This window comes from Mobula birostris, chromosome 14, assembly GCF_030028105.1.
Source record: "Mobula birostris isolate sMobBir1 chromosome 14, sMobBir1.hap1, whole genome shotgun sequence".
Lineage (NCBI taxonomy): Eukaryota > Metazoa > Chordata > Chondrichthyes > Myliobatiformes > Myliobatidae > Mobula > Mobula birostris.
In genome coordinates this window covers 76186068-76211689 of record NC_092383.1, presented here as the reverse complement: position 1 = coordinate 76211689, position 25622 = coordinate 76186068, and the positions used below count along the sequence as shown (strand labels likewise).

The window sequence follows — 25622 nt, the reverse complement described above, 5'->3', positions numbered from 1 at the left end:
GCGTGGGCAACAGCTTGCTCACCATATCATACTGCCCTGGCTTGCAAAACACGTGGACAGCTGGCACACAACACTCATGGTTGACCCCCACCTACGGAGAGCCTCAGGCCTCAGGCACAGCTGGAGTACCGTGTACATTTCTAGTCACTATACTACAGCACGAAAGTGTTTGCATGGGACAGGATGTAGAGAAGGTTCGCCAAGATGGTGCTTTTCAATTATGAGGAGACACTCGATTCCTTGGAGCAGAGGATAGGCCAAATAGAAGCATGCAGAACTGTGAGAGGAATAGATTGAGTTAAAAGTTGCTTTTCCTATAGCAGATATGTTCAAAATGAGAGAGCATAGGTTTAGGATAAGTGGTAAATTTAGAGGGGTCTAAGGAAGATCTTTTTCACCCAGAAAGTGATTGGAATCTGGAATCCATTGCCTGCCACAGCGATGGATGCATAGACTCTCACAATATACAAGTATCTAGACATGCACTTGAATTACCAAGGCTATGGACCATGTACTGGTAAATAGGATTGCTATAGGTAGGTACAATGGACAGTATGGATGTGACGGGCCAAAGGGCCTGATACTGTGCTCTATTGCTATGATCCTTATGAGGTCAGCACTTTATTTTATGCTTGGGCACATGCTGGAGCAAGACAGTATTGTTAGAAATCAAAAACCCATCTTGCTGAGCAGGTTATTGTCAAGTGTCATTTGACAGCAATTTAAACAGCACCCACCATCACTTTGCTGATGATTTTAAGTACTGACAATCTGCTGGTGAAAGAGCTAACTTGAAAACAACCACCGGACGTCACAGTTTGTAACTGAAGATACAAAATTAAACTATAATTTTAGTGCCATTTAAAACCTCAATTTCCCATTCATATCACAAAGTGCATTCACTTCTGTTATGCGAAGTAATGCAATAGCCAATGTTTTCCACAGCAGGCATCCACAAACAGCTATGAGAAAATAATCAAATAACCAATTTGTTTTTATTTAGGTACAAGGACAGTGAAAATATTGTCCAAGATATCAGAATTCCTGCACCTTTTTCAAACAGCATGATAGGGCCTTTCAGACCTATTTGAGATTGTCTACTTGTCATCTCATCCAGGTTGTAAAATTGACACACTTGCATTTATTTTGCCCCTAAAGCAAGAAACCCAAACTACGTTTTGTAATGTTACATCAGGCAAACAGCTGAAACTTAGTCCTTCATTTATTTGTTTGAGATATAGCGTGGAATACCACTCCACCTAGCAATCCCCAATCCTAACCTAATCACAGGACTATTTATAATAACCAGTTAATCTTTGGACTGTGGGAGGAGACAGGAGCACCCAGAGGAAACCCATGTGGTCACATGGAGAATGTACAAACTCCTTATAGGTAGCAGCAGGAATTGAACCCATTTGCCTGTATTATAGAGCACTGTGGATGGCACTACGCTACCGTGCCATCCTAACGGCTGTCCGAACAGCACTTACCCAGTTTGTTATCTTAGCCTTTCCCCGAACCTCACAAAATTTTGGATTAGCAGTTCAAAGCAAAGCAGATTTTAAAAAAAGTACGTTTGTGTCAATTCAATAAAAACATTTTTATTAAAATAGCACAGTTTAGATAATCACAATTCCATTTGTTAGAACATTTACTGCATTTTCATCAAGCTAGTATGACAACAAAAAGATATAACAGTTTGGAATAAAATAGAATAGAATTGCAATAATCCATGAACAAGTTTAAAAACCTGAGAGCAAAGCAAACCATCTTAAGAGGCAAGGGATCCTGATCAGAGTTCATCCAACACTTCAACAATATACAGTATTTATTGTACATAGGTCCTTTGTTGTGCCAAAAAACAGCACATTTTTTTTTACAGTGCATTTTAGCATAGTTTACTGAGAAATGCTCTAAAGTATATGAAACTGTGTACAAGCAATCATTTTAAAATGTTATGTGGAGGTTTGATATAATAAGTCACATTGCACAACAATACAATTGGAAGAACAGGTGCAGTTGCAGAGCATACTTGAGAGCATTGAGAAGGACATTATTTAAATCAAAAGCACTTTGGGATGGACATTTTGAGTAGAAAAATAAATTCAATATGCACACAGATGTACCTGTAATTCTTGTAAATACAACAGATGGCTAAATATGTAATCATGTCTTTCATTATATCCAAGCTAATGCAAAATTCTATTTTAAATATTTTGTGCCAAGAAAAATGAAAACAAGACCCAGCTTGCATTTTGGTCACGTGCTGCATTAAAATACTTCTCTTCTAATATTTGTATATCTGTGCACTTGCAATGCTACTGTGACACTGTAATTTCCTTTGGGATCAAAAAAGTATCTATCTATACCATGGATTTTAAAGTGAAGCAAGCAAAATTGAAGTTCCTATGGTCGCACTCTCCTGAAATGAAGGTTGGAACTAGACAAGACTAGCTGTGGTTCACTGAGGGCACTGGAACCTGCAGTCTTGCTTAGAGACTACAGCATATAATCTAAGCTGACATGCCAAGAGTATGATGCATCATCAAATCTGGACCCCGTTGCCTGCTCACCTTTATGGTTTTGGTCTCTATGAAAATACTAGTGAACATTGTTCCTGCTAAATGTTGTGAATATGCTACGCTGACACCGGAATGTGTGGTGACACTTGCAGGCTGGCCCTGTTGACTGCTAACACAAACGAAGCATTTCACTGTATGCTTCAAGGTACATGGTACAAATTAATGAATCTGAATACTACAATAGTCCTTGCTCAAGTTGACAACACTGAAGCACAGACATCTGATCAATCACCAAACATCTACTATAGTTCACAATAGCAAGTTTCATCGTTCAGTCAGATTAAAATACACTAGCTAGCCCATACCTCACTCTCAGAGATTTGGCCGTACACAGATTGGCAGAGTGACTGATTCCAGAGGATCCTACTAATCAAAATCATTTGGGAAGCCTAGGTCAAAGGTGCTTAAGGAAAGTTTTAAATTAAAAGATTTATTGCTGAAACTGCTGTTTCCACATCCATTCTCATAAACACAATCATGTGACTCTGCACATTCTTGCTCCTGGCTGCAAACCTTAATATATTAAAAAAAACTTGGCATTATTTAGCCAAAGCAGTCACTTGCATATTCATTCACGTCCTCTATCATTGTAACACCTTGGCCATAGTACATTATTTCTTTAAAATGTTGGTCACCAACACCTCCCAAACCCATAACTGTCAGGCTCATAGGAACACTAATATCCTCTGACTTCCTAACTCACACACCCGTTCTACACTCTGGAAGATTAAACTTCGTTCTGAGACTCTTCTATGGCTGAGTTGCCATTCCAAGCGCCCTGAAAACAAGTCATGCTGTCATGATTTCCAAAATGGAGGACTTGAGAGTTGCTGGGAGATACTGATAACAAACAGTTTATTACTATTGGGTCTACTTCTTCATGGGAATTCCAATGAAGAGGTTTAGTAAGTGAACATCAATTTTAGATTTTTTTTTGGGCACTGAGTGCAATAAGAATATTACTATACTAGAAGACATTATATGCAAGGTCCAAAAGAATCCATAAAGAATTGACAATTATTTTTATAGATCTGGCAAAAACATAAAATTCTGTAAGACATAAAGTGCTGTAAAAACTCTCGGATGTAAGCAGCACCCCCCAAAATTTCCCGATCTTGTGCACAGATACAAATACGTGACAGACATAAATGAGAAAAAGACTGCCCCATTAATATCAGAAAGGGCATCGAGCAAGGGAACACACACAAAATGCTGGAGGAACTCAGCAGGTCAGGCAGCATCTATGGAAAAAAATAAACAGTCAACGTTTTGGGTCCGGACCCTTCATCAGGATCAAGCAAGGGGATTAAGTATTAAATAAAATCATTATCGCTGATCCTATTTAACACTGCCATGGACCCATTCATCTACACCTTAGAGAGGTGGGGGTGGGGGTGGGGGGGCAAAGGAGTCAAGCTGAATCCAGGCGAATTGAGTGTAAACCGTACAGACATTCATCAACAATACATTCATTGTTGATCCTGTTCTAGAATGGCTGAACTTATTAAAATCATGCAGCCTTTTACCTCAAGCCCTTCACCTTTGTAAATGTCAAAAAGACCGAGTTTCACTTGGTCTGTGAAAAGGAGGACATACAGTACGTATTCAATAGTGGAGACAACTGAAATGTAAACAAAACCATAGTCCAATAAATCAAGCCAGGAGAGACTGAAAAGTAACTAGGAGTGAGGGTAGACCCATGCAGTCAGAATCAAAAGTTGCTCTATCATTAAAGCACAGCTCCAAAATAAACTAGGATTCCTCCAGGCTGATTATAGGCAACCAGCAGCCACACACCTATACAAAAACAACCACCATCATGCAATATACATCTTAACCTGAAATAAATGTATTTAGTAGCAAATAGTTTTTACAGAGTGCTCTGTTAAAAATAATACAAAAAGATCAACACTTCTATTCTTTTCACCTCCAAAACTGTAAACTGCATGACGATTGTGACTTTGCAGGGACTGTGGCATTTTTGAAATGCAAGGTAGAGTAGACAGGGAATATCTTTTTCGCAGGGTTGAATGTCTGATACCAGAGGGCATGCATTGAAGGCGAGAGGGGGTAGGTTCAAAGGGGATGTGAGAGGTAAGTTTTTACTCCGAGTTGTGGATGCCTGGAATGAGCTGCCTGGTATAGCGGTAGAGGCAAATACATTAGAGGCTTTTAAGAGTCACGTAGATGGGCACATGAACGTGAGGAAGATGAAAGGATGTGAATATTGTGCAATAGGAGGGATTGGTTTTCTTTTAAAAATTTACTTTTTAGTTGGGTCAGCACAACATTGTGGGCCAAAGGGCCTGGTCCTTTGCTGGACTCATCTATGTATAGGTGTAATTGATCAACTTTGAAAGGGTATAAAGGGAGCAGCTAAAATTAAATGTTTGAAGACACCAAAAGGTAACCTGAATCTAAAAAGAATGAAGAAATCTTATAGCTGCTGAATGAATCAGCACAGAAGTTCACCCTGAAATATCATTTCCATTTTCACTTGCAATGAAGGGCACTGGGTGACTTATTCCTTGTCCCATTTATGGAAAGTATTTGGAAATGTGCTGTAGAGTAGAGAAGTTGCTCGATAGTGATTGACATGTAATCATTGCAATTTTATGTAAAAGGTGAAATTGAAAAGAATCTCACCATAAATTTAATTAAATATGCACATCCTAAAGCAGCTTCAAGCCCATTACCTTTCAAGAAAACTCATACCCTAAGTACTGCACCGTTTGGGAGACTCATATCTAATGCTAAAGAAACTGCAAGGTTGCCGCCCAATGTGCCACAAGGTGCAAAGGAGAACAATATCTGGCTACTTCCAGTGAAATAACATACTTCCATCAGAACACACAGCACCACTGCCTAATTTACCTATGCAAGCTATTACAGTAAATTGAGAAATGTCTTACTTTTAAATATACAAACCTTAATCAGTAACAGGCTCCACAAACCATTCTACCACTTCAAAGACCTTTCCCTCTCAGTATGGTTAAAACAGCAAAGATGTTCAGTAAATAGAACTTAAATATCTCATATGTTTTACAAATAAGAAATGGTTTCTGATTACTCTACCCCTTAATAAAACCTAGTACACATGTTTCAATCTAGTGATCCCTAGCACCTATGTCCTTTCTGGGGAAGAAACTTGCTGGATTCAGCTACTTTACATGTAAAATGTTTCTTGGTGTAGCCAAAACTTCAAATATTGAAATAGTGCTAGGGATGCCTTTCTCCTGCCTCAAGAGCATTCAGACAAAACAGCTTTGTGCATGTGCAGCTTTTATTTCCCTCAGAGCTCTCACAACTGATCGTGACAGTCCCTGACAGACTATTCAATCATAAGCAGCATCACAGCTGGTATTCGTTCTATCTATAGGTAAAACATGTACATTTCCTTAAGGATCAAATGAACAATGATTTCAAGTCCTGACCTGATAGCTGCTGCTTCAAATAGCCAATCTAGTCAAGGAAAAGCTGACTCTTCACAGACCATGGATTGAACTATTACCTCACTTGGTGCAGCTCAGCCAGTGCTTCATATAGACACTAACAGATGGCTGGTATAGCAGAACTTCGCAAATTTTAAATATTTTTGATTTTTAATTTCAGAGGGGAGATTAAAATAGAATAAGTCATATGAACTGATTGACTCATTGCTAAATCAAATACATTTTGAATTATCAGGGAGCTCAATGGGTTCGAGGGGAGAATTTATATTTTGTATTAATATTTAAAATACAGTAGATTTTGGTTAATTGGGCCATCAGCTAATCAGGGCTGCCCCTTATTTGCGACAACTCTTAAAAGAACAAAAAATAATCGAGAAAATAGCTGGGATTCCCTTCATTTATTTGGAACGCTATACTGCTTAAATTGGGGCAGAAGACTGTTGTCAAACATTTTCTAACTAGCATCACCCATTGTGTGGCTATTCAACACTACACCATGCTTAAAGTGAACATTTTTTAAATAGTGTCATTTGAGTGTTTACGTTCAAAAGGCAGTGATTTTTATCACTGATAGTTGACAAGCAATAAACAGCAAGACAATTCAGAAGCGTTTTGCTCACTGCGATTTCAAGCATTCAGTCTTGGAGATACCAGAAACGACTGGGAGTGAAATGAAACAATTTCACTACTTCAAAAAGTTAGGAACTACTAAGAATTTGAAGGTAATGACAGTCTTGAATGATACAATTAAAATAAAGATTTGGTGGATGCAATTGTCCGAAGTACTGTTTGAAGGCAGTCCATTATCTGCACTAGGTGTTTACACTGATTTTATTTATAGTCGATCAAAAGAGCATGTCAGCGTATACAGAATGAATTCCTCCATTGATAACTATTAGGAACTAATACAGTTTTAGCGTACCAAAGTAGTTTTGGCATTGTTTGGCATTTCATTTAAATACATAATTTGTTACTCAATTAAATGGTAATTTGGCTTTGTTACACATTTTCAACTATTTCCATGAAACTTTGGCTAACTGAGCCAAAATGTACTGGTCCCAATTAAGCAGAATCCACTGTATATCATTTTCTTTTTGTGTGAATAGACTCCAAAATAAAGTTGTATAGCTGAAAGCCTAATAGCCATTTACAAAGCAGTTAGGTATAATGTTTGCAGTGGTGATGGTAGCAGTTCTAGCATACAGGTCAGAAAGTGTGGAAGTGGAACAGGTCATTCTAGATAAATAATGCAAACTTCCTCATCCATAACCTTCAGGTTAATGAAGTGAAGTATCAAACCGACATACTAACTCTCAAGAGTAGTGCTGTGGCATTATTTGAGGAACTCTTGATTTCCTCTATTTCTTTCTCAACAAGAACCAACACATAAAATGAACTACAAATCTCACAATTGTCCTGCAATAACCCAGCACCAGCACACTTCATAAATAACATACAGAAGACTTTTCTATCAAGTTATCACTTCTCAGCTTTTGGTTTAGTCTCAAGTGACAGAAACTATACTTATTTATTTTTATTTAGCGATGCAGCACAGAACAGGCCCTTCCAACTCAACGAGCTGCACCTCTCGGCAACCCACCTATTTAATCCTAGACTAATCACAGGAGAATTTACACTGATCAATTAACCTGCTAACAGCTACATCTTTGGACTGTGGGAGGAAACCGAAGCACCTGGAGGAAACCCACACACTCACGGGAAGTCCGTACAAACTTCTTACAGAGGAACTCTGAACTCTGAACTCCGACACCGCAACCTGTAATAGCTTCGTGCTCACTGCTACACTACTGTGGCACCCCCATTTCTTAAATGATGGAAATCACGTAATTAATCAGTAAGCCAAGTAAAAATGAAAACATTAGTTCACACTACAGACCTTAGTGGTGAAGCAATATAATATAAAACTTATATTTATGTACCAAGACTCACTGAACCCTTCTTGACAACCATCATCTGATATGTACTTCAAGGCAGATGATTAGAAGTGATCATCTGGCTTTATGATATCTTACATTCATATACTATACACATATACCTTGATTCCATTATACGTACACACAATTTCTCTTTTTGTTTGTTGCCTCAGTTTAAGACACTAAATTTAAAATGAACTCATCAACAGCATGGAAACCACAATGTGTGCAATTCAAATATTGGCAGAAAACAAGTTTTGGTAATGATATAACTTCAACACTTGCCTTCAGATACCAACTGCCCTGCTGTACATGTACAAATTTGAGGTCCCTTCACAAGTACTATACTAGGCATGTCACATGGCCTTGAGATCACCAAGAACATCAAAGATTCTGACAAAAGTATTGCTGTATCTGAAAGATTTAACACCCACATACAGCAACTTTTGCTCAACAAAATTACTGTTCAATTTTACAGTGCACATTATTGTCATACCCAATGTGATTTTTATCATGCAGGATAAAGGGTTACAATTTTATTATAGTCAAAAATTAAAATTATGCCAAGTGCAAGGAAAATTCACAGATAATACACAAAGCTCCATATGACATCCTGTAATTCATATGCCTGATATGTTTAAAATACTGTGAAACAGTGACATCTAATGTCAGAAACCAGGTAGTGCAAAATAATTAATCTGCTTTTCAGAAAATCGATGTCCCTTCACAGAGCAACCTTCTCTAAATGAACTGGTTAAACATGCCAGAAGTGCTCAATCCAACTGTAGTGCAAACCACTGAATATTTCAACTTTAGCCTACAATTTGATTTTGATTCACTGCATCACCAATGGTGACTTTAGCAAAAGTCCACTAACATTTAAAGTGAAATATTCAATAGAAATAGATGGTAGAGAAAAAAAAATTGCACCCAATAACAAGTTTGCATTTTTCAGGAATATTTTAGTCATTCAAGAGCATCATTGTTGGAAAAAAAAGAAAAATGATTTGACTTAGGGCACATATATCAAATACACTCAAGCTGCTCAGTTCAAAGGTTTGCATCATAAAGAAAACAATGAAGAACACTTCTGAGGAGGAAGCAGATGTTAGGGCTTTCAAACAAGCTCCCAAAAATGTATTCCTTACTGAACAAAGGAATTGCTGCCACTTTTCAGACCAGCAATTAGTAAAGTGAAACTGGGGCTAAATTGTGTCATGATAATGGCTGAAGCTGTTTTGAGTTCATCACCACACTCACTCTCAGTACAAGGGTAATTTGAACCAGAAACAAGCAAGCAGTAGTCGATTAATCCAAATTCCAAATATGTTAGCAGCACTTGAATGTTACGTCTATTATAAAACTTGATAAAATTTTAGCATAAAATAATTTTGCGTAGCCACTGGCGTATTTGACCAGCTTACATAAGATTTAAGCTGAACAATTTCGCCTCTGACATATTTAGCTACCTATTATTCTACACAAACAACCTGAGGATTTCAGCCTTTAGCATCCCAGCAGATAATGTAGTGGGAATATATTTGCAAAGCTATTTTATACCTCACATCAGGTCATTCAGCCCTCAAATAAGGTAACCTCTATTAGATTCTTGATCTTACATTCCTTGCACTAAAATAAAAGATACAATTTAACTAGTTTCATTATAGTCATGGGTTCTACTATTAAAAATCTTGAAGATCCCAAAATACTTTTAAATTTACAAATTCACGCCAATCAGAAACATTTGTTCAGCATGAAAATGTATAAAGATCCTACAATGTCACCCTAAAGATATTGCACACCTTACTACACAGAGACAAATATTAGAACAATATTTCCAGAGTCTGTATTTAAGGATTCAATTACAGAACAAGAGAAAAAGACCAAGAATTTGGAGGGGCAGTGTCTCACATGATGCCTATAATGAATACAACGCAGAACCATTCGGTGGTGTAAACATAAAAATATTGACATATACATCATTGCTTAAATAATACATCTTTGGATCATATTGATTATGATTTATACAGAAGTATTTCCATCATTGGTGCTAAAAGGATTTAGAAATATAAAAATAAATGTTTTTAAGCTATATATGCATTTTTAATGATTTTAAGTATCTTCTTCCTGCTTGGACAGTCCACTCATGACCAAGCTGGAGACAGCATGGCCATATGTTTACTCTCTGCCCTGCATTCACCAAACTACAGAACTCCAGACAAAGTCTGGCACCATCTGTAAAAAGGACGAATGACAGCCCACAGGAAGCAGGAATAGAGATTGGGCAATGTTGAAAAAGAATCATTAATTTGTTGGTATAGATGTGGACATGATTTGGAGGAGGTAAAGGAAAAAGGAATACTAAAAGGTTTCTTGTGGTCAGTTTTGCTCAGTATTTGCCCAGACCAATCATAGAATTAGCTCCAAGTTCATCTCTCAAGCCCATCCTTTCTGGACACATTATTGTGATTGTTGTGCTATGAGCACAATGTTGATGTTGATCCAATGTTAAATCACTATTTTCTTCTTGGACAAGTAACCATTATTGATCTGGTTCATAATAACGAGAGCTGGAATCAACGGAATAATTAAGCATGAGTACCACAAAATCACGTTAACCTGGGCTTTGAACCAATCAGAGCACAAACCCAGCATTACTGTAGCCGTCCCCATCAGATAAGCCACTAGACCGCAGGTGGCATGGTAAAGTCGCAGCCTGGTCACTGAGTAGGTATTGATCAACTTTGGAAACAAAAGGCAGAGGCCACACAACAACTGACCACAAACAGCAATCGCAGTCCCGATTCCAAGGATGCTGTGCCAAGAGGTAAGGTGTGGGGACTCGGAGATGTTCTTGCTGGAAACAATGAAAATGAGGCCAATGGAACCAATGATCACAGCAAGGCCTTGCATCATCCAGTGAAGTCGCACTTTGGCTTTAATTGAGCAACAAAAAAATGGGGAGCTGTCCACTGAGAAGGTCAGAATGGCTTCAGTCATACAAAAGCAGACCTGAAATGAAAGCAAAGACAGACTACTTTAAAGAGGTTATTGGGGGAGGAAAAAAAATCAGGATTTGTTTCCTCCACAAAATTCTGCCTTCAAAGGACAGACAAAGATTACACTCAGCAACAAGCCTACTGAAGAACTGCTTCAAATATCGACTCATGAGGCACCTCACATGACTTGGGACTTCAGAAAAGAGGACTGCATGACTACCTTCAGGAAACAAATGAAATGCAGGCCATCAGTGGCAATGCTGATGATTACAAAATGGTTTCAAAAAACAGAGACATTCTGTTAGGTAACTGGCAAATAATCAACAGCACAAAAATAATTTATTATTACATCACCTTGAGCAGCGTGGCAGATTAAAATTGCTTCTTCTTTATACTAGTGGCAGTTTTTGTATCTAGTCAAGTGGAGGCCCCGTCTACCATCTCAGCATGTGAAAGCTACAACGGCATTACTTCACAGAGCAGGGGAGCTTGCGTTTTTCAAGCAACATAGCTAAAATTAATTATTTGATTGTGATCATATCTGCTGTTGGCAGAAATACAAGTTTCTTTGTTTTCTCCCCCTCCCTATCCAAGGATTAATGACTCCAAGGGCAACTCCCAAATTAGACCAGAAAAGCAATGATCAGCAACTGAAGCCAGTGCCCTCTGTCTTTGTGAGTGGTGCAATAACCAGCTAAGCAATGGGTCAGAAACATTCTTGATCATTTAATTGTGCAGAATATACAAACGGAATATATATATAAATTCCGCAGTGCCAATAACAACCCCACAGAGAAAAGGGGAGAGCTTAAGAGCTTTATTTTCACTAAAGCACCTTGCACACAATTTGCTAATCTAAAACACAGAGTTTAATATATTCACTTCCTAACTTCAAAAAACATTTGACAAAACCAAAGCAAGTAACATTTTTATCCCGCTAGTTTGTAACTCTTCAGTGCTCTGCGTATCCCATTGGTAGCATCCTGTGTTCTGATATTGTGTTTACACTGAGGAAGACCTACATTGGCCAGAAGCAAAAAAACCTACAACTTTATAGAAGTATTGCATGTTTGACCACCTTCCAACAAAACTATTCCAGACAATTCATTTGAAGAGACGCGAAAACCCAAGTGTAGCTCCATTCTCAGCCAAGTTACTTCAGTCAGCCCTTCTTAAGGTGTCAACAATAGACACAAGTTTATTTATCACATGTACGTCAAAATACACAGGGCAATGCGTCATCTGCATTACTAACCCACACACCCAAAGGTGTGCTAGGGGCAGCCCACGAGTGTCACAACTCATTCCAGCACCAACACAGCATGCCCACATTTGCTTACAGAACAAAATATACATTAATAAAATAATATTCTATTTTTATGTTATGTACATTACATACATTATATTGCATGTAATAAATTACATTACAATATAATAAAATAGTAAAATATCTCAAATTGCTTTGACATTCGCAGGCCAATCAGCTTTTTAAAGCGGATACAATTTTAGGTTTATACTTCTATATTTACGTTGGAAATTGTCTGTGATATGGGTTGGCGATGCGAATTGAAACACATTAAAGTTTCCTGCTAACTGTGGCAGTTGAGGTTTATGGCAGAAGAAAAAGTGGAGTTTATTATCAGAATAGTTAAAAGGAAGGAGAGAGAAATTAGGGATCTCTACTGATGTGTTAGCCTAATTTCAGTGGCAGGGAAAATACAAAAATCCCGAAGGAAGAATGCAGTACTAAAACACTGAAAAGAAAGGATTCAACAGACCAACTCAAAGTTCCAAGTAACAATCCAACTGGATTCACGAAAGCTTTAGCTCTTCTTAGCCTCAGCTGATTACTTTACCTGCTGTACTTCTGTGCCTTAAAAGGGAATGCAAATTTTGTGCAAAGTATACATTAATTCTTCGAATGGTAGCCATTGCTTATTTACTGTTAAAACTTTTAAGGTAATTTCCCAATCCATATACGCAACTCATACTGTTGTAATTGGCTTTAAGAACTTGATTTTGAACTGAATTAATTTTCAATCTTTATATTAAAAAAAATCAGATTACAGCAGGTTACAAGGAAATAGGTGAGTAAATGGGAATGGATTCAGGGCTAATATTAACACAGTGGGTTGAATGCCTTCCTTTTATGCAGTGTGAAATATAATTACTCTTCCCTAAAGGGTGCTTACCAACCAGATGATTAATTAATACTTTTCATTGAACAATACCAGAGTTAAGATAGGTCATCCCCTTATTGAATCTTTAATATGTTAATTTAGTAACCCATCTTCTACACACGTGAATTCATTCACTGCACTATTACCGATAGCTTCATTTGATCAGTTTATATGTAGATTAAAATCGTCCTTGAACTATAGAATACTATAAACATACGAAGGAGCCATTTGCCTCACTGAGGTTATGCTGGCTCTTTCAAAGGACAACCTCGATGGTTCTATATTCTTATTTCCATATCCTTGCAACTTTTTAAACTTTTACTCAATTCCTTTTAAATACACTAACGAATTAAATTCATAAGATAACACTTATCATGTAATGTAATCCAAATCCTAACTATACATTGTTTAACCGTTATTCTTTGTGTATACACTAGCTCTTTTTCAAGATTGTTTAATGTCATTTTCTGGACACACAAGTAAAGGAAAATAAAATAATTGTTACTTAGGATCTGATGCAGCACAAAAAACCCACAAAAGATAAAGAACAATAATAATAAAACACAATAAATATAAATACGTGTGTGTGTGTGTGTGTGTGTGTGTGTGGTATACGACAGGTTCACATGATTGAAGTGTCCTGCAATTATGAATAGACTGTCCGGATTGTTTGTTTCCTACAGAGCTCATGATATTGTAAAGCTCACCCAGTGCATCCTTGTCGTTTGCACTTGGTGGGGGGTTAGACATCCGTGGTGAACATAACAGGACACTCCGAGCTGGTAATGTGACTGGCATTTAATTGTAAAATATTTAATTGTCCCAGAACAGTGAGATGAGTTTGTCCACAGACCTCTGTTAATGAATACAGATTCCACCTCCTTTGAATTTCCCCAACAGGGAGTTCCTGACTGTGCAGAACAGAACCATCCCGTCAAATTGAAATGTTAGTCGAGCATGTTGTTGTTCAACAATTAAATAATCTTTAATTATTTAATTGATCTTGAATCTTCTTTGGAGTTTAAAAGAATGAGAGGTGATCTCACGGAAATATATAAACTCTTAGTGTTAGACAGTGTAGATTGATTGTTTATCAGGTCACAATGTCAAAACAAGGGGCTGGTCATTGAGGAGAGAAGTAATTATTTTGCCAGAAGGTAGTAATTTCTGGAACTCTTTGCCTAAGATGGCAGTGGACATTCAGTATGTGAGATATTAACAGATTGCTGCATATGAAGGAAATCAAAGTACATACAACAGGTTTAGAGCTGCTGTGATGTTAATAAATGAAGGAACGAGTAAAAGGAGCTGAATGTCCTTCTCTGGCTGCTACCTGCCCTCCTTTTCTTGAAAGAGCAACCTAGTATTATTCAAAAGGAATACACAAGCTGAACCAAACCCAAAACCAGCAATTCCAGTCTTCACAGCTCATTAACTTTGATTTATTCCCTCTTTTCAAGATGAATTTTGTAATCTCAAGGGCATTGAATGTCACTGATTTGGGATTTATCTATCAGTGTGCTAGAATCCTAAGAATTGTTTGCATCATTAACTCTGGAACACACATCAAGTCATAAACTGGATCTTTCTCAGGTTGGCAGACTGAGACTGGTTTGGTGTCATACACACTGGTGCTTGATCCCAGCTATTCATAACTTCCATCAATAATCTAACTAAGAAGTAAGGAGCTAGTGAGAGGTGAGATTGTATCTGAAGCGTTCTGTTCAGTTTTGGAATTCTTTACCCATAAAAAGGATATACTTGCCATAGAGAGAGTGCTGAAAGTACTGGGAACAGCAGGTTTTCCTACGAGAAGTAATTGTGCAGACTCGGGGTACCAAGATGAGACGACATCAGTTTAAAATGAGAGGGGAAAGATTTAAAAGAAACGAGGGGCAGTTTTTTTTTTTAACATAAAGGGTGGTATCTATATGGAATCAGCTACCAGAATATGTTGAAGCAGGTGCTGTACAATAATTTTTTTTTGGATAAATTGGACAAGTATATGGATTGGAATGATTCTGAAAGTTATGGACCAAACACTAGCAAATGGGACTAGCTTGCATGGGCCATCTTGGTTAGCATGGACTAGTTGGGCCAAAGAGCCTGTTTCCATGCTGTACAGCCATATGACTCTATGACCAGTCCTACATTATCAGGCTTGGAAGAATAAGAAACTCAATGAAATTCAAAGTTTACACAACTTGAAAGGAGACATTTTTTTTCCCCCTGGATGAGGGATTGAGAAGCTGTGGTCACAGTCTCCAAACAAGGGATAGGCCATTTAGGATCGTAATGAGGAGAAACATCTCCAGGAATTCAACACTTGAAAGAGCTGTGGAGGCTTGGTCATTGAGTTCATTCATATCAGAGATTCCACAAGATGGTGCAGGAAAATAGTGTTGAAGTGGATCAACCACAATCTTGATGAATGGCAGTGAAGTTTTGAAGGACTAAATAGCCTTCACCTGCTCCTTGGTCTTATATTCTAAAGTAGATAAATTCTGGCATAGAATAGTTCAGAGTACTCGCCAAAAGAGAAAGCACACACTAAGTTAAAACAAGTTCCATTAACTTAAAATTTTTAATGTCGACCTGCTATGAATAGGTTGACTAAATGTGTTTAGATGTCCCGAGGTGTACTATTATAAATTCAAAGTACAGTTCTATCATTAAGAGGTGGGAAGTTCAGAAAATATACTGTAGATGATCATCTGGAATCACAAATAACAACTTAAGTCAAATGTTTTTCAAAAATAAACACTTACTGCTACAGCCATGCAGGCTGGGTGCCACGAGAAATGACCTGGAAAAGACCAAATTTTCAGCTGATGAACATTCTGAGGAACGTATTGAGCACAACTAAGAATAATATTTTTACAGTACTGTTGAAAAGTCTTAAGCACATATATATAGCTAGGGTGTCGAAGACTTTTGCACAGTTCTGTATTTGTCAACGGGGAGCAGACAGCAGGTTTATAAATCTGGCAAGAGCAAAGGATGTTGAGGATGGAGACTGTGGGAGGTGTTAGGGAAGGAGTGCCTGGGGCAAGGGATGGCACAAGGTCATTTAATTCCATACAATTGGTTTATTGATCATTACAGAAGGGCTCTCTGGTTCTTCCCCTCCCCTCTCCCTTCCCCTTTTCCCAACTATGATTCCCTTCTCCCTGCTCCCTTCCCACTCTCAGCCAATAGACCCATATCAGGATCAGGTTTATCATCACTCAAGTATATCATGAAATTTTTATTTTTACAGCAGTACAGTGTAAAACATAAAATTACTACAGTACTGTGCAAAAGTGTTAGTCACCATAGCACTATTTATATTAAGCACCTAACCCTCTCTGGGCCATTAGTACTGTCATTGTCAGTGTAAAGACATACTGATCTTTCAGTTCTGAAACACCACACTGAAGACAGCACAGGTTTTCAGGTACTAGAAAACACAGGCCACGTGCTCTTGCATGGGCCCTAGCAATGTCCAACTTTTTGCTTGTTACTGTCCTTGTTCCAAACCTGTTCTGATGGCCCTTCCAACTCTTTCTTCATAATATCAAAGACTGCGATGGTTCTCTTACTTTTCTGGACCTGTCTCCATCTCAGGACAAACAAGCCATGGACATCCACTATAAATATATGAACTGCCATAGCTACCACCTATATCCCTGCTCAAACCTATCTCCTACAAGCGCACCATCCTCTTTTCTGTGCTGCATACTCTGGAGATGGGGCTTTCTGCTCTAGGACTTCTGCAATAACCTGGGAACATGACTCCCCCTCTGCTGTAGTTGATGAAATGATCAACAAATTTCCTCCATTTCTCAACCATCTGCTCTCAGACCCCAATCCCTTGCCCAGATGAAGAGTTCCTCTGGTCCTTGCCTTGCACCCCACCAGCCTCCACATCCAGTATATCACCCTTTGCCATTTCTACACATCTTCCCTCCTCACCACCTTTCTATGTTCCATTCTCTGGACGACTTCTAAGACTACTCATCCCTCTCCATGCCCTTGCAATTTTGCCTGCAACCATACAAGGCACAACAATTGCCCCTTCAACTCCTCCCTCACCACCATCCAGAGACCTGAACAGGCATTGATTCACAAGATTGTCCTCGAAACTGGCCTACTGCATTCGATGTTTGCAACGTGGCCTCCACAACAGCCATCTTGAGCTTCCAGTTGCATGTCACTTCAACTCACAGTGGTGTAGCAGACAGCACAATCACTTTACAGCACCAGTGATCACTGACTGGGATGCAATTCCCACCACTCTGTAAGGAGTTTTTTTTTACATTCTCCCCATGACGGTGTGGGTTCTTCCAGATGCTGCAGTTTGCTCCTACATTCCAAAGTAGTACATTTAAGGTTAGTAAGCAGCAGGCATGCAACATTGGCACCAGAAGCGTGGCAACACTTGCAGGCTGCTCCCAGAACAATCCTTGTTAACTTGATTTAACACATTTTACTGTATGTTTCAATGTTTCCAAGTACATGTGACAAATAAAACTTTTTCGCTTCTTCTCATTTATACACCAACCTGCCTTTCCGCAGCCTTCTCTTCAGCCATTCTGAAGCTAAGCATGTAACAAGAACACCATCTCATTATGTTTGGAAAGCTTACAACCCAATGATATAAACACTGAATTTTCCAATTTCATGAGACCTCTATGGTCCTTTCCGACTTTCACCAGTCTGTCCAGATTCTCTCCCTTTTACCTTTTCCATACCCTCCCCCTCCCCAGTCTGATTCTACATATCACCTACCAGCTTCTGTCCCACCACCCCTACTGCACTCTTTTATATTAACCATCTTTCCTCTCCCCTCCCACTGGTGATGCAGGGATTTCACCCAAAACATCAGCACATATCTTTCTGCCTCCACAGGTGCTGGGTTTTCCATATTGATAAATATTAAATATTGATCAATTTTCAAGCATCTGTAGTGCCTTGTTTCTCCCACCCTTTTACATTCTTTGAAGTTCTGGGTTGCCTGAGCCCAGCTTTATAAATGGGCAATTACATGTACACTCCCTTTCTTTTGAGTTAAGCAGAAAGCGGAAGTGTCACATTGCTTAATAAACAAGTTCCTATGATTTCGAAATGTTACAAGCTATACCAGACTCATGCTAGGATAAGGCACTACACTGTTTAGGCACAATCTCTTCAATCTTCTTGCATTGAGGAGGTGGGAGGAGAAAGAGGTGGTGGCAAAGGCAAAGGCAAAGGCGAGGCATGGTGGAGGCAAGAATGAGGGAAGTCCCCATGTCTGATCAATTTAAATGCCAGGCCGAATTTGAAAGATCAGGCACGGACCGAATCGTGGTGGCATGGTTCAGGCCCCAGTGCTGTCAGAGAGCAAGGAACAACCCGATGTGTGGCCAATTTAAGTGCCGGCCGGGCCAGATTGAGAAGTTCAGGGTGTCAGGACCGGAGGACAGGAATGGGCCAGTTCTACACGGTTCTGATCGATGCTCTACAATGTTTACTCAGCTCTGTGCTGCACTGGGGCTGTGGCCTGCTCCAGCTGCAGTGATGCCTGGCTTCGTGCCTTTCGCACAACTTCAGTTGGCTTACTTTTATTGCTCGCATGATTTTATTTTTCTGTCTGCACACTGGGTGTATGACGGTCTTTTTTAATGGGTTCTTTTGGGGTTTCTTTGTTTTGTGGCTGCCTGCAAGGAGAGGAATCTCAAGGTTGTATAATGTATACATACTTTGACAATAAGTGCACTTTGAGCTCTTCTGCTTTAAAGTACAGAGCACAAAGGGAAAAGGAAGATTTGAATTGTTAACATGCTATATTAAGAGCTTTTTTTTTTAAAAGCAATCTTAAACACCTTTCACCTACCTTTTGGGTGCAGGGTGTTTCAAGTGGAGAGGAGTGTGGCTTGCACCTGAACTATCAGAAGGGGTACACATGGAGAGATCGATGAGTACCAACATAACCAAAAGAGTATGAGATATGGGTGGTGGGAACAGTTATACAAGTACATCAGAATGATGAAAGTCCTGTCAATATATTTCCAAGTTATGTGTGTAAGAGTCAACTTTCAGCTGGTGGTGTCTGCACGCAATGCTATCCTTCTTGTGAGTAGAGATTACAAGAATGCTAAAAATGGACCATCTGCCTTCTCTGCTATTCAATATTATTTCTGATCTGTCCCAGACTTTAACTCCTCTTCTACACTAGCTCCATACAGGCTCTAATTCCAGTGACATAGTCACCATGGGTTTGAGAATTCTAGAGCCACAGTTCCCAAGGAGACATGGATTGTGTAGCAGGAGAGTGTTCGAAAGAAGTGAACAGGGGCAATCAGCACACTCTGTTCACCACAGATCCCAAGGAGATGTGGATTGCACATAACTAGCCACTTGGCAAGTTAGGTTTAAGAGGAGCAGCCATTGTGGGAGTGGGCCAGTGTTACAAGTACGGAGTTCAGGCTTTGGCTCTAGAGGCTTCAGTGAGAAAGGCAGTAGGTAGATTTTTGCATTTAATTTTTCTTCCTTTCTTATGGCACACAGTTAGAGCAGTGGGGTGCTAGGCAGGAGAGTGGATTGCTCCTCAGGGGATGTGGGAAGGTAGGGAGAACGCCAATGTCCCTGACGACTACACCTGCAAGAAGTGCATCCAGCTATGTCTTCTTTCAGACTGTGTTAAGGAATTGGAGCTAGAACCGAGTAAATTCTGGATCATTTGGGAGACTGAGGGGGTTGATCGACAGGAGGTAGTTACAGCCAAGGTGCAGGACACAGGTAAGTAGGTGACCATCAGGAGGGAGAAAGGGGATATGCAGCCTGTGTAGATTATCTCTGTAGCCATTCTCCTCAACAACAGGTACATTGCTTTGGATACTGTGGGTGGGAAGAGGGGGGCTAAGCTTGCAGAAGAAAGCCAGGTCTCTGGCACTGATTGTGACTCAGAAGGGAAAGGGGAATAAGAGGCAAGCTGCAGTGATTAGGGATCCCTTGGTTAGAGGATCAGACAGGAGATTCTGTGGATGAGAACGAGATTTCTGGATGCTATGTTGCCTCCCAGGTGCCAGATTCAGGGGCATCTTGGATTCAGTCCACAGTATTTTTAAGTAGAAGGGTGAGCAGCCAAATGTCGTGCCCAAGTCAGTACTAATGACATAGGTAGGAGGGTTGACAAGGTCCTACAAAATGAGTTCAGGAAGTTAGGCGTTAAGTTAAAGGACAGGACCTCCAGAGTTGTGATATCAGGATTGCTACCCATGCCACATGCTAGTGAGGCTAGAAATAAGATCATACAGTTTAACATGTGGCTAAGGAGATGGTGCTAGAGGGAGGGCTTCAGGTTTTTGGATCATTGGGCTGTTTTACTGGGAAGGTGGGACCTGTAAAGAGGGACAGTTTGCACCTGAACTGGAGGAGGGGGGGAAATATCCTTGCAGGAAAGTTTGCTAGTGCTGCATGACATGAGGGGGTTTAAACTAGAGTTGCAGGGGGATGGGAAACAGAATGCCAGAGCAGATAGCAGAGAGGTTATGGGGAAAGATATTGTTAAAACTACATACTAAGTCAGGAATCAAAAGGTTGAGCATGGTGGGACTAATGTTCTTATATATTTCAATGCAAGGAGTATTGTAGGAAAGGTGGATAGGCTTAAGGCATACAGCAGCACATGGAATTATGAGGCTATTGTACCTGGTTGTAGGAGAGGCAGGACTCAATGTTGAGGGTTCCATTGTTTTACACATGATAGGGCAAGAGGGCTTAAAGGGGGGTGAGGTGGGATTACTAGTCAGGAAAAATGTCACGCCAGTGCTCAGACAGAACAGACTGGAGAGCTTATCTACTGAGACTATATGAATGGAATTGAAGAATAAAAAAAGGTATGACCATGTTAAAGGGATTATAAATTTCCATATATTGACTGGCCTCCCATACTGTAAAAGGGCTGCATTGGAAAGAATATGTCAAATGTGTTCAGGAAAATTTCCTTAATCGGTACAGAAGTTTGTGTAGGGGAGCATCTAGTGATCATAATACCATTAGTTTCAAGATAATTATGAAGGAAGATAGGTCAGGTCCTCGGGTTGAGATTGCAAATTGGAGAAACGTCAATTTTGATGGTGTCAGGAAGGATCTGGCAAGTATGGATTGGGACACATTCTTTTTTGCAAAGGTGTACTTGGTAAGTGGGAGGCCTTCAAACATGAAATTTGGAGATTACAGAGTTTGCACGCTCCAGTCAAAATAAAAAGCAAGGATAACAGGTTTAGGGAGCCTTGGGTTTTGAGAGATATTGAGGCCCTGGTTAAGAAAAAGTAGGAGGTGCATAACAGGTATAGACAGGAAAGAGCAAATGAGGTACTGGAGAAGTATGAAAAAACGCAAGAGAACACTTAAAAAGGAAATCCAGAGTGCTAAACGAAGGCATGAGGTTTTCAAGATTCAGAGATTCGAAAAACTTTATTGTCATTCTAACCATACAGCTCTGCAGGGCAGAATGAGACAGCATTTCTCAGGGGCAGTGCAATCATAACATAACAAACGCAGTACTAAATAATAAACATAACAATAAATAGTAAAACACAACAGCCACATGTCAGTTAAAATCAGTTATAAGTGTTCAAAGCAGAGTCAGGTGGAGTAGCTATTTAGCAGTCTGACTGCCTGTGGGAGGAAGCTGTTTAGAAGCCTTGTGGTTTTAGTTTTAATGCTCCTGTAACGTTTGCCTGATGGCAGAAGAACAAACAGTTCATGGAGAGGGTGTGAGGGGTCTTTAATGATGTACCATGTCTTCTGGTGGCATCGACTCTGAAAGAGGTCTTGGACAGAAGGTAGGGAGACCCCAATAACCTTCTCTGCTCCCCTAACCACCCTCTGCAAGGCTTTTTTGTTGACAGCACTGCAGCTGGAGTACCAGGCTGCGATGCAAAAGGTCAGCACACTCTCAACCACGCCTCTGTAGAATATAGTTAAGATGTTAGTGGGGAGTGATGCTTGTTTAAGCTTCCTCAGAAAGTGCAATCTCTGCTGGGCCCGTTTCACAATCCCAGTGGTGTTCCTGGACCAGGTGAGATTGTTCGAGATCTGCACCCCAAGGAACTTGATGTTTTCCACTCTCTCCACTGTGGAGCCGCTGATGCTGAGGGGTGTGTGCTCAGGCTGAAACCGTCTGAAATCGACCATCGTCTCCTTGGTTTTGGTTTTGGTGATCTCTTTGGTTGCTCTAGCCCAAAGGCTTCTACAGATATATTAAGAGCAAAATGATAGCAAGGGACAAAATTGGTCCTCTGGAAGATCACAGTGGTCATTTATACATGGAGCCAAGAGATGGGGGAAATCTTAAATGGATTTTTTCCATCTGTATTTACTCAAGAGATGGACAGAGAGTCTGTAGAAGTGAAGTGAAACAGCAGTGAGGTTACGTACGCTATACAGATTACAGAGGTGGTCTTTGCTGTCTTGAGGCAACTTAGGGTGGATAAATCCCCAAGGTCTGACAAGGTGTTGCCTTGGACACTGTGGGAGGCAAGTGCAGAAATTGCAGAGGCCCTAGCAGAGATATTTAATACATCCTCAGAGGATTGGAAGTTAGCTAATGTTGTTTCATTGTTTAAGAAAGGCTCTAAAATAAGCCAGCAAATTGTAAGCTGGTAAACCTGACCTTATCAGTAGGGAAGTTATTGGAAGGTATTCAAAGGAAATGGACATACAGGTATTTGGATAGACAGGAACCAATCAGAGATAGTCAATATATAGACTGGTGCACTGTACTGCTGCCACAAAGAAACCACATTTCGTGACATATGTGAGTGATGATAAACCTGATTCTGATATGGTTCTTCTATTGTGGATTGAGAGTGGGAAGGGGGCAGGGAGAGAGTAATGGTTGGGAAAATGGGAAGGGAGAGGGAAGCACCAGGGAGACATTCTGTAATATTCAATACACCAACTGTTTGGAACCAAATGATGTGGCCTCATGTGTCTGCACCTGCGCCAACCACTGTCCCGGCACTCCTTCTCTGTCACCTGTGCCACACACCTCACCGGCACTCCACCCTGCCATTCCAAACATCCTTTGCTCCTGCCAGATTTACAAAGTTGCTCTCCCCTCCACATTGACAATACAGTATTGTATAAAGGTCTTAGGCACCCTAGTCATATATGCCCAAGATATTTGCACAATACTGTAAAAGGACTTTTGCAAGGCCTTGAACATGGTCCCACATGGGAGGTTGGTCAAGGTTTAGTCACTTGGCATTCAAGATGAGGTAGTAAACTGAATTAGGCATTGGCTTCACGGAGAAGCCAGAGAGTGGTCATAGAGAGTTGCTCCTCTGACTGGAGGCCTGTGACTATTGGTGTGCTGCAGGGATCGGTGCTGGATCTGTTGCTGTTTGTCATCTGTATCAACGTTTTGGATAATAATGTGGTAAACTGGATCAGCAAGTATGCAGATAATACCAAGATTGGGGGTGTACTGGACTGTGAGGAAGACTATCAAAACTTGCAGTGGGATCTGGGCGAACTGAAAAAAGTGGAAGATGGAATTTAATGCAGACAAATGTGAGGTATTGCACACTGAGGAGTGCAGTAGAACAGAGAGATCTAGGAATACAGTTCCATAATTCCTTGAAAGAGCTGTCAAAGTTTGATAGGATTGTAAAGAAAACTTATGGTGCAATGGCCTTCATAAATCAAACAAGAGTTGGGATGTTATGTTGAAGTTATTTAAAACTTTGGTGAGGCCTAATTTGGAGTAATGTGTGCAGTTCTGGTCACCTACCTACAGGAAAGATGCCAATAAGCTTGAAAGAGTTCAGAGAAAATTTACAAGGATGCTACCAGGACTTGAAGATCTGAGTTATAGGGAAAGGTTGAATCAATTAGGACTTTATTCCCTAGAATATAGGAGAATGAAGGGAGAGTTGATCGAGATATACAAAATTATGAGGGGTATACACTGGATAAATGCAAGCAGGGTTTTTCCACTGAGGTTGGGTGAAACTGGAACTAGAGGTCATGGACTAAGAGTGAAAGGTGAAATGTTTAAGGAAAACATGACGAGAAATCACTTCACGCAGAGGGTGGTAAGTGTGGAATGAGCTGTCAGCAGAAATGGTGGATGGGGTGGTTGATTTCAACACTTAAGAAAAATTTGGATAGGTATATAGACGAGAGGGGTAAGGAGTGTTATGGTCCTGGTGCAGGTCAATGGGAACAAGGCATAAATTATATTTTGGCATGGACTAGATGGGCCAAAGGGCCTGTTTCTGAACTGTAGTGTTCTATGACTATGACTCGAGATTCAACTCCTTCTGAAAGAGGTCTCTAGTTTGGGAGGTTTGTCGTGAGTAACTACAGTGTATTTTCATACACTCCAAAGCCACTACATCCCAGTGGTGGAAGGAGTAACCATTTATGTGGGGTATCAATCTAGCTACCCGCTCTTTCTCTGGCCAACATTACATTTCTTGAGAGTTGACGAACGTCACTCACTCAAACAAGTTATTAGAAGTTCTATTACTCCTGGCTTCTGGGTTGTAGATAGCAAAGAGGCTTTGACATGCCAACAAGTGATTTACTTACCACAGGATAACCGGCCTCTCACCTGCTACTGGCACTTCCACTTCCACCACCCATTCCCACCTGGCCTTCCTCTCACATTAGAGCACAGAACGGTACAGCATAGAACAGGCCCTTCAGTACAAAATGTTGTACTAATCTAATTAAATAACTAAACTCTTTCTGTGCTGTACTGTTCTATGATTCTAAACACCTATCTAAATTAGTCCTCTGCCCTCACAACGTCTATACCCTTTTATTTCCTACCTATCTACGTGACTGAGAGCCTCTTGAACGTCTCTACTGTATCTGTCGCCTCTACCATCCTTGGCAATGCCACTCTCCGTGTAAAAAAAGACGTTTCCCGCATGGCTCATTTGAACTTACCCCCTCTCACCTCAAATACATGCACAAAAGTATAAGACATTTCAACCCTGGGAAGGAGACGCTGGCTAGCCATCTCATAATCATATACTGTACACTTGTCAGATCTCGCTTCAGCTTCTGGCTCTCCAGAGAAAACAGTTTAACTTTATCCAACCTTTCCTCTAATCTAGGCAGCATTCTGCACGAATCACCACACACACACACACAGCCCAGTTCCCTCAAAAGCGCCACTTTGATTACCACTCCCCACTAGTCACTGTACCCCTTCTTCTCCCACATTCCCCTTCGCCCAGCCCTACTTCACTATTTCCCCCTCGCACTCACTGGTTCCCAGGCGGCTCAGCACTCCCACGTAGATGCTCAGCCCCAGCGCACTCAGGTGGGCCGCCGCTCCCGCCGTCCTCCTCAGACACAGGTAGAGACCGCAGCGCCGCGCTCCAGGGCCATGCCCCACTTGGTTGACTCTGATGCCCAGGGGCTCGGGTAGCCACTGAAAGCTCCGCATCCCAGCGCCCCGAACCCGGTCCGAGCTCAGCCCTTGTTTACG

The 25622-nt window shown here is 40.4% G+C and overlaps 1 protein-coding gene across 1 annotated transcript; it reads right to left on the bottom strand.

Moving 5' to 3' along the window:
• Positions 1-1592: 1592 nt before the first annotated feature.
• On the bottom strand, positions 1593-25616 carry cyb561d1 (cytochrome b561 family, member D1). The gene is made up of 3 exons (XM_072278698.1): positions 25400-25616; positions 15916-15953; positions 1593-10980 (listed from the first exon to the last, which is right to left on the bottom strand). The coding sequence occupies exons 1-3, from the start codon at positions 25578-25580 to the stop codon at positions 10477-10479; spliced, it is 723 nt and encodes a 240-aa protein (XP_072134799.1). The 5' UTR covers positions 25581-25616; the 3' UTR covers positions 1593-10476.
• Between the last annotated feature and the right edge of the window lie 6 nt (positions 25617-25622).

What these genes read in the sequence shown, in the direction of transcription:
- cyb561d1 (XM_072278698.1), bottom strand. Translation starts at nt 25,580, where the DNA reads ATGCGGAGCTTTCAGTGGCTACCCGAGCCCCTGGGCATCAGAGTCAAC. An exon ending in GCTGAGCCGCCTGGGAACCA is followed by an intron (nt 15,954 to 25,399) that starts GTGAGTGCGAGG and finishes GGTCTTTTCCAG; the next exon opens with GTCATTTCTCGTGGCACCCA. An exon ending in CAGCCTGCATGGCTGTAGCA is followed by an intron (nt 10,981 to 15,915) that starts GTAAGTGTTTAT and finishes CTTTCATTTCAG; the next exon opens with GTCTGCTTTTGTATGACTGA.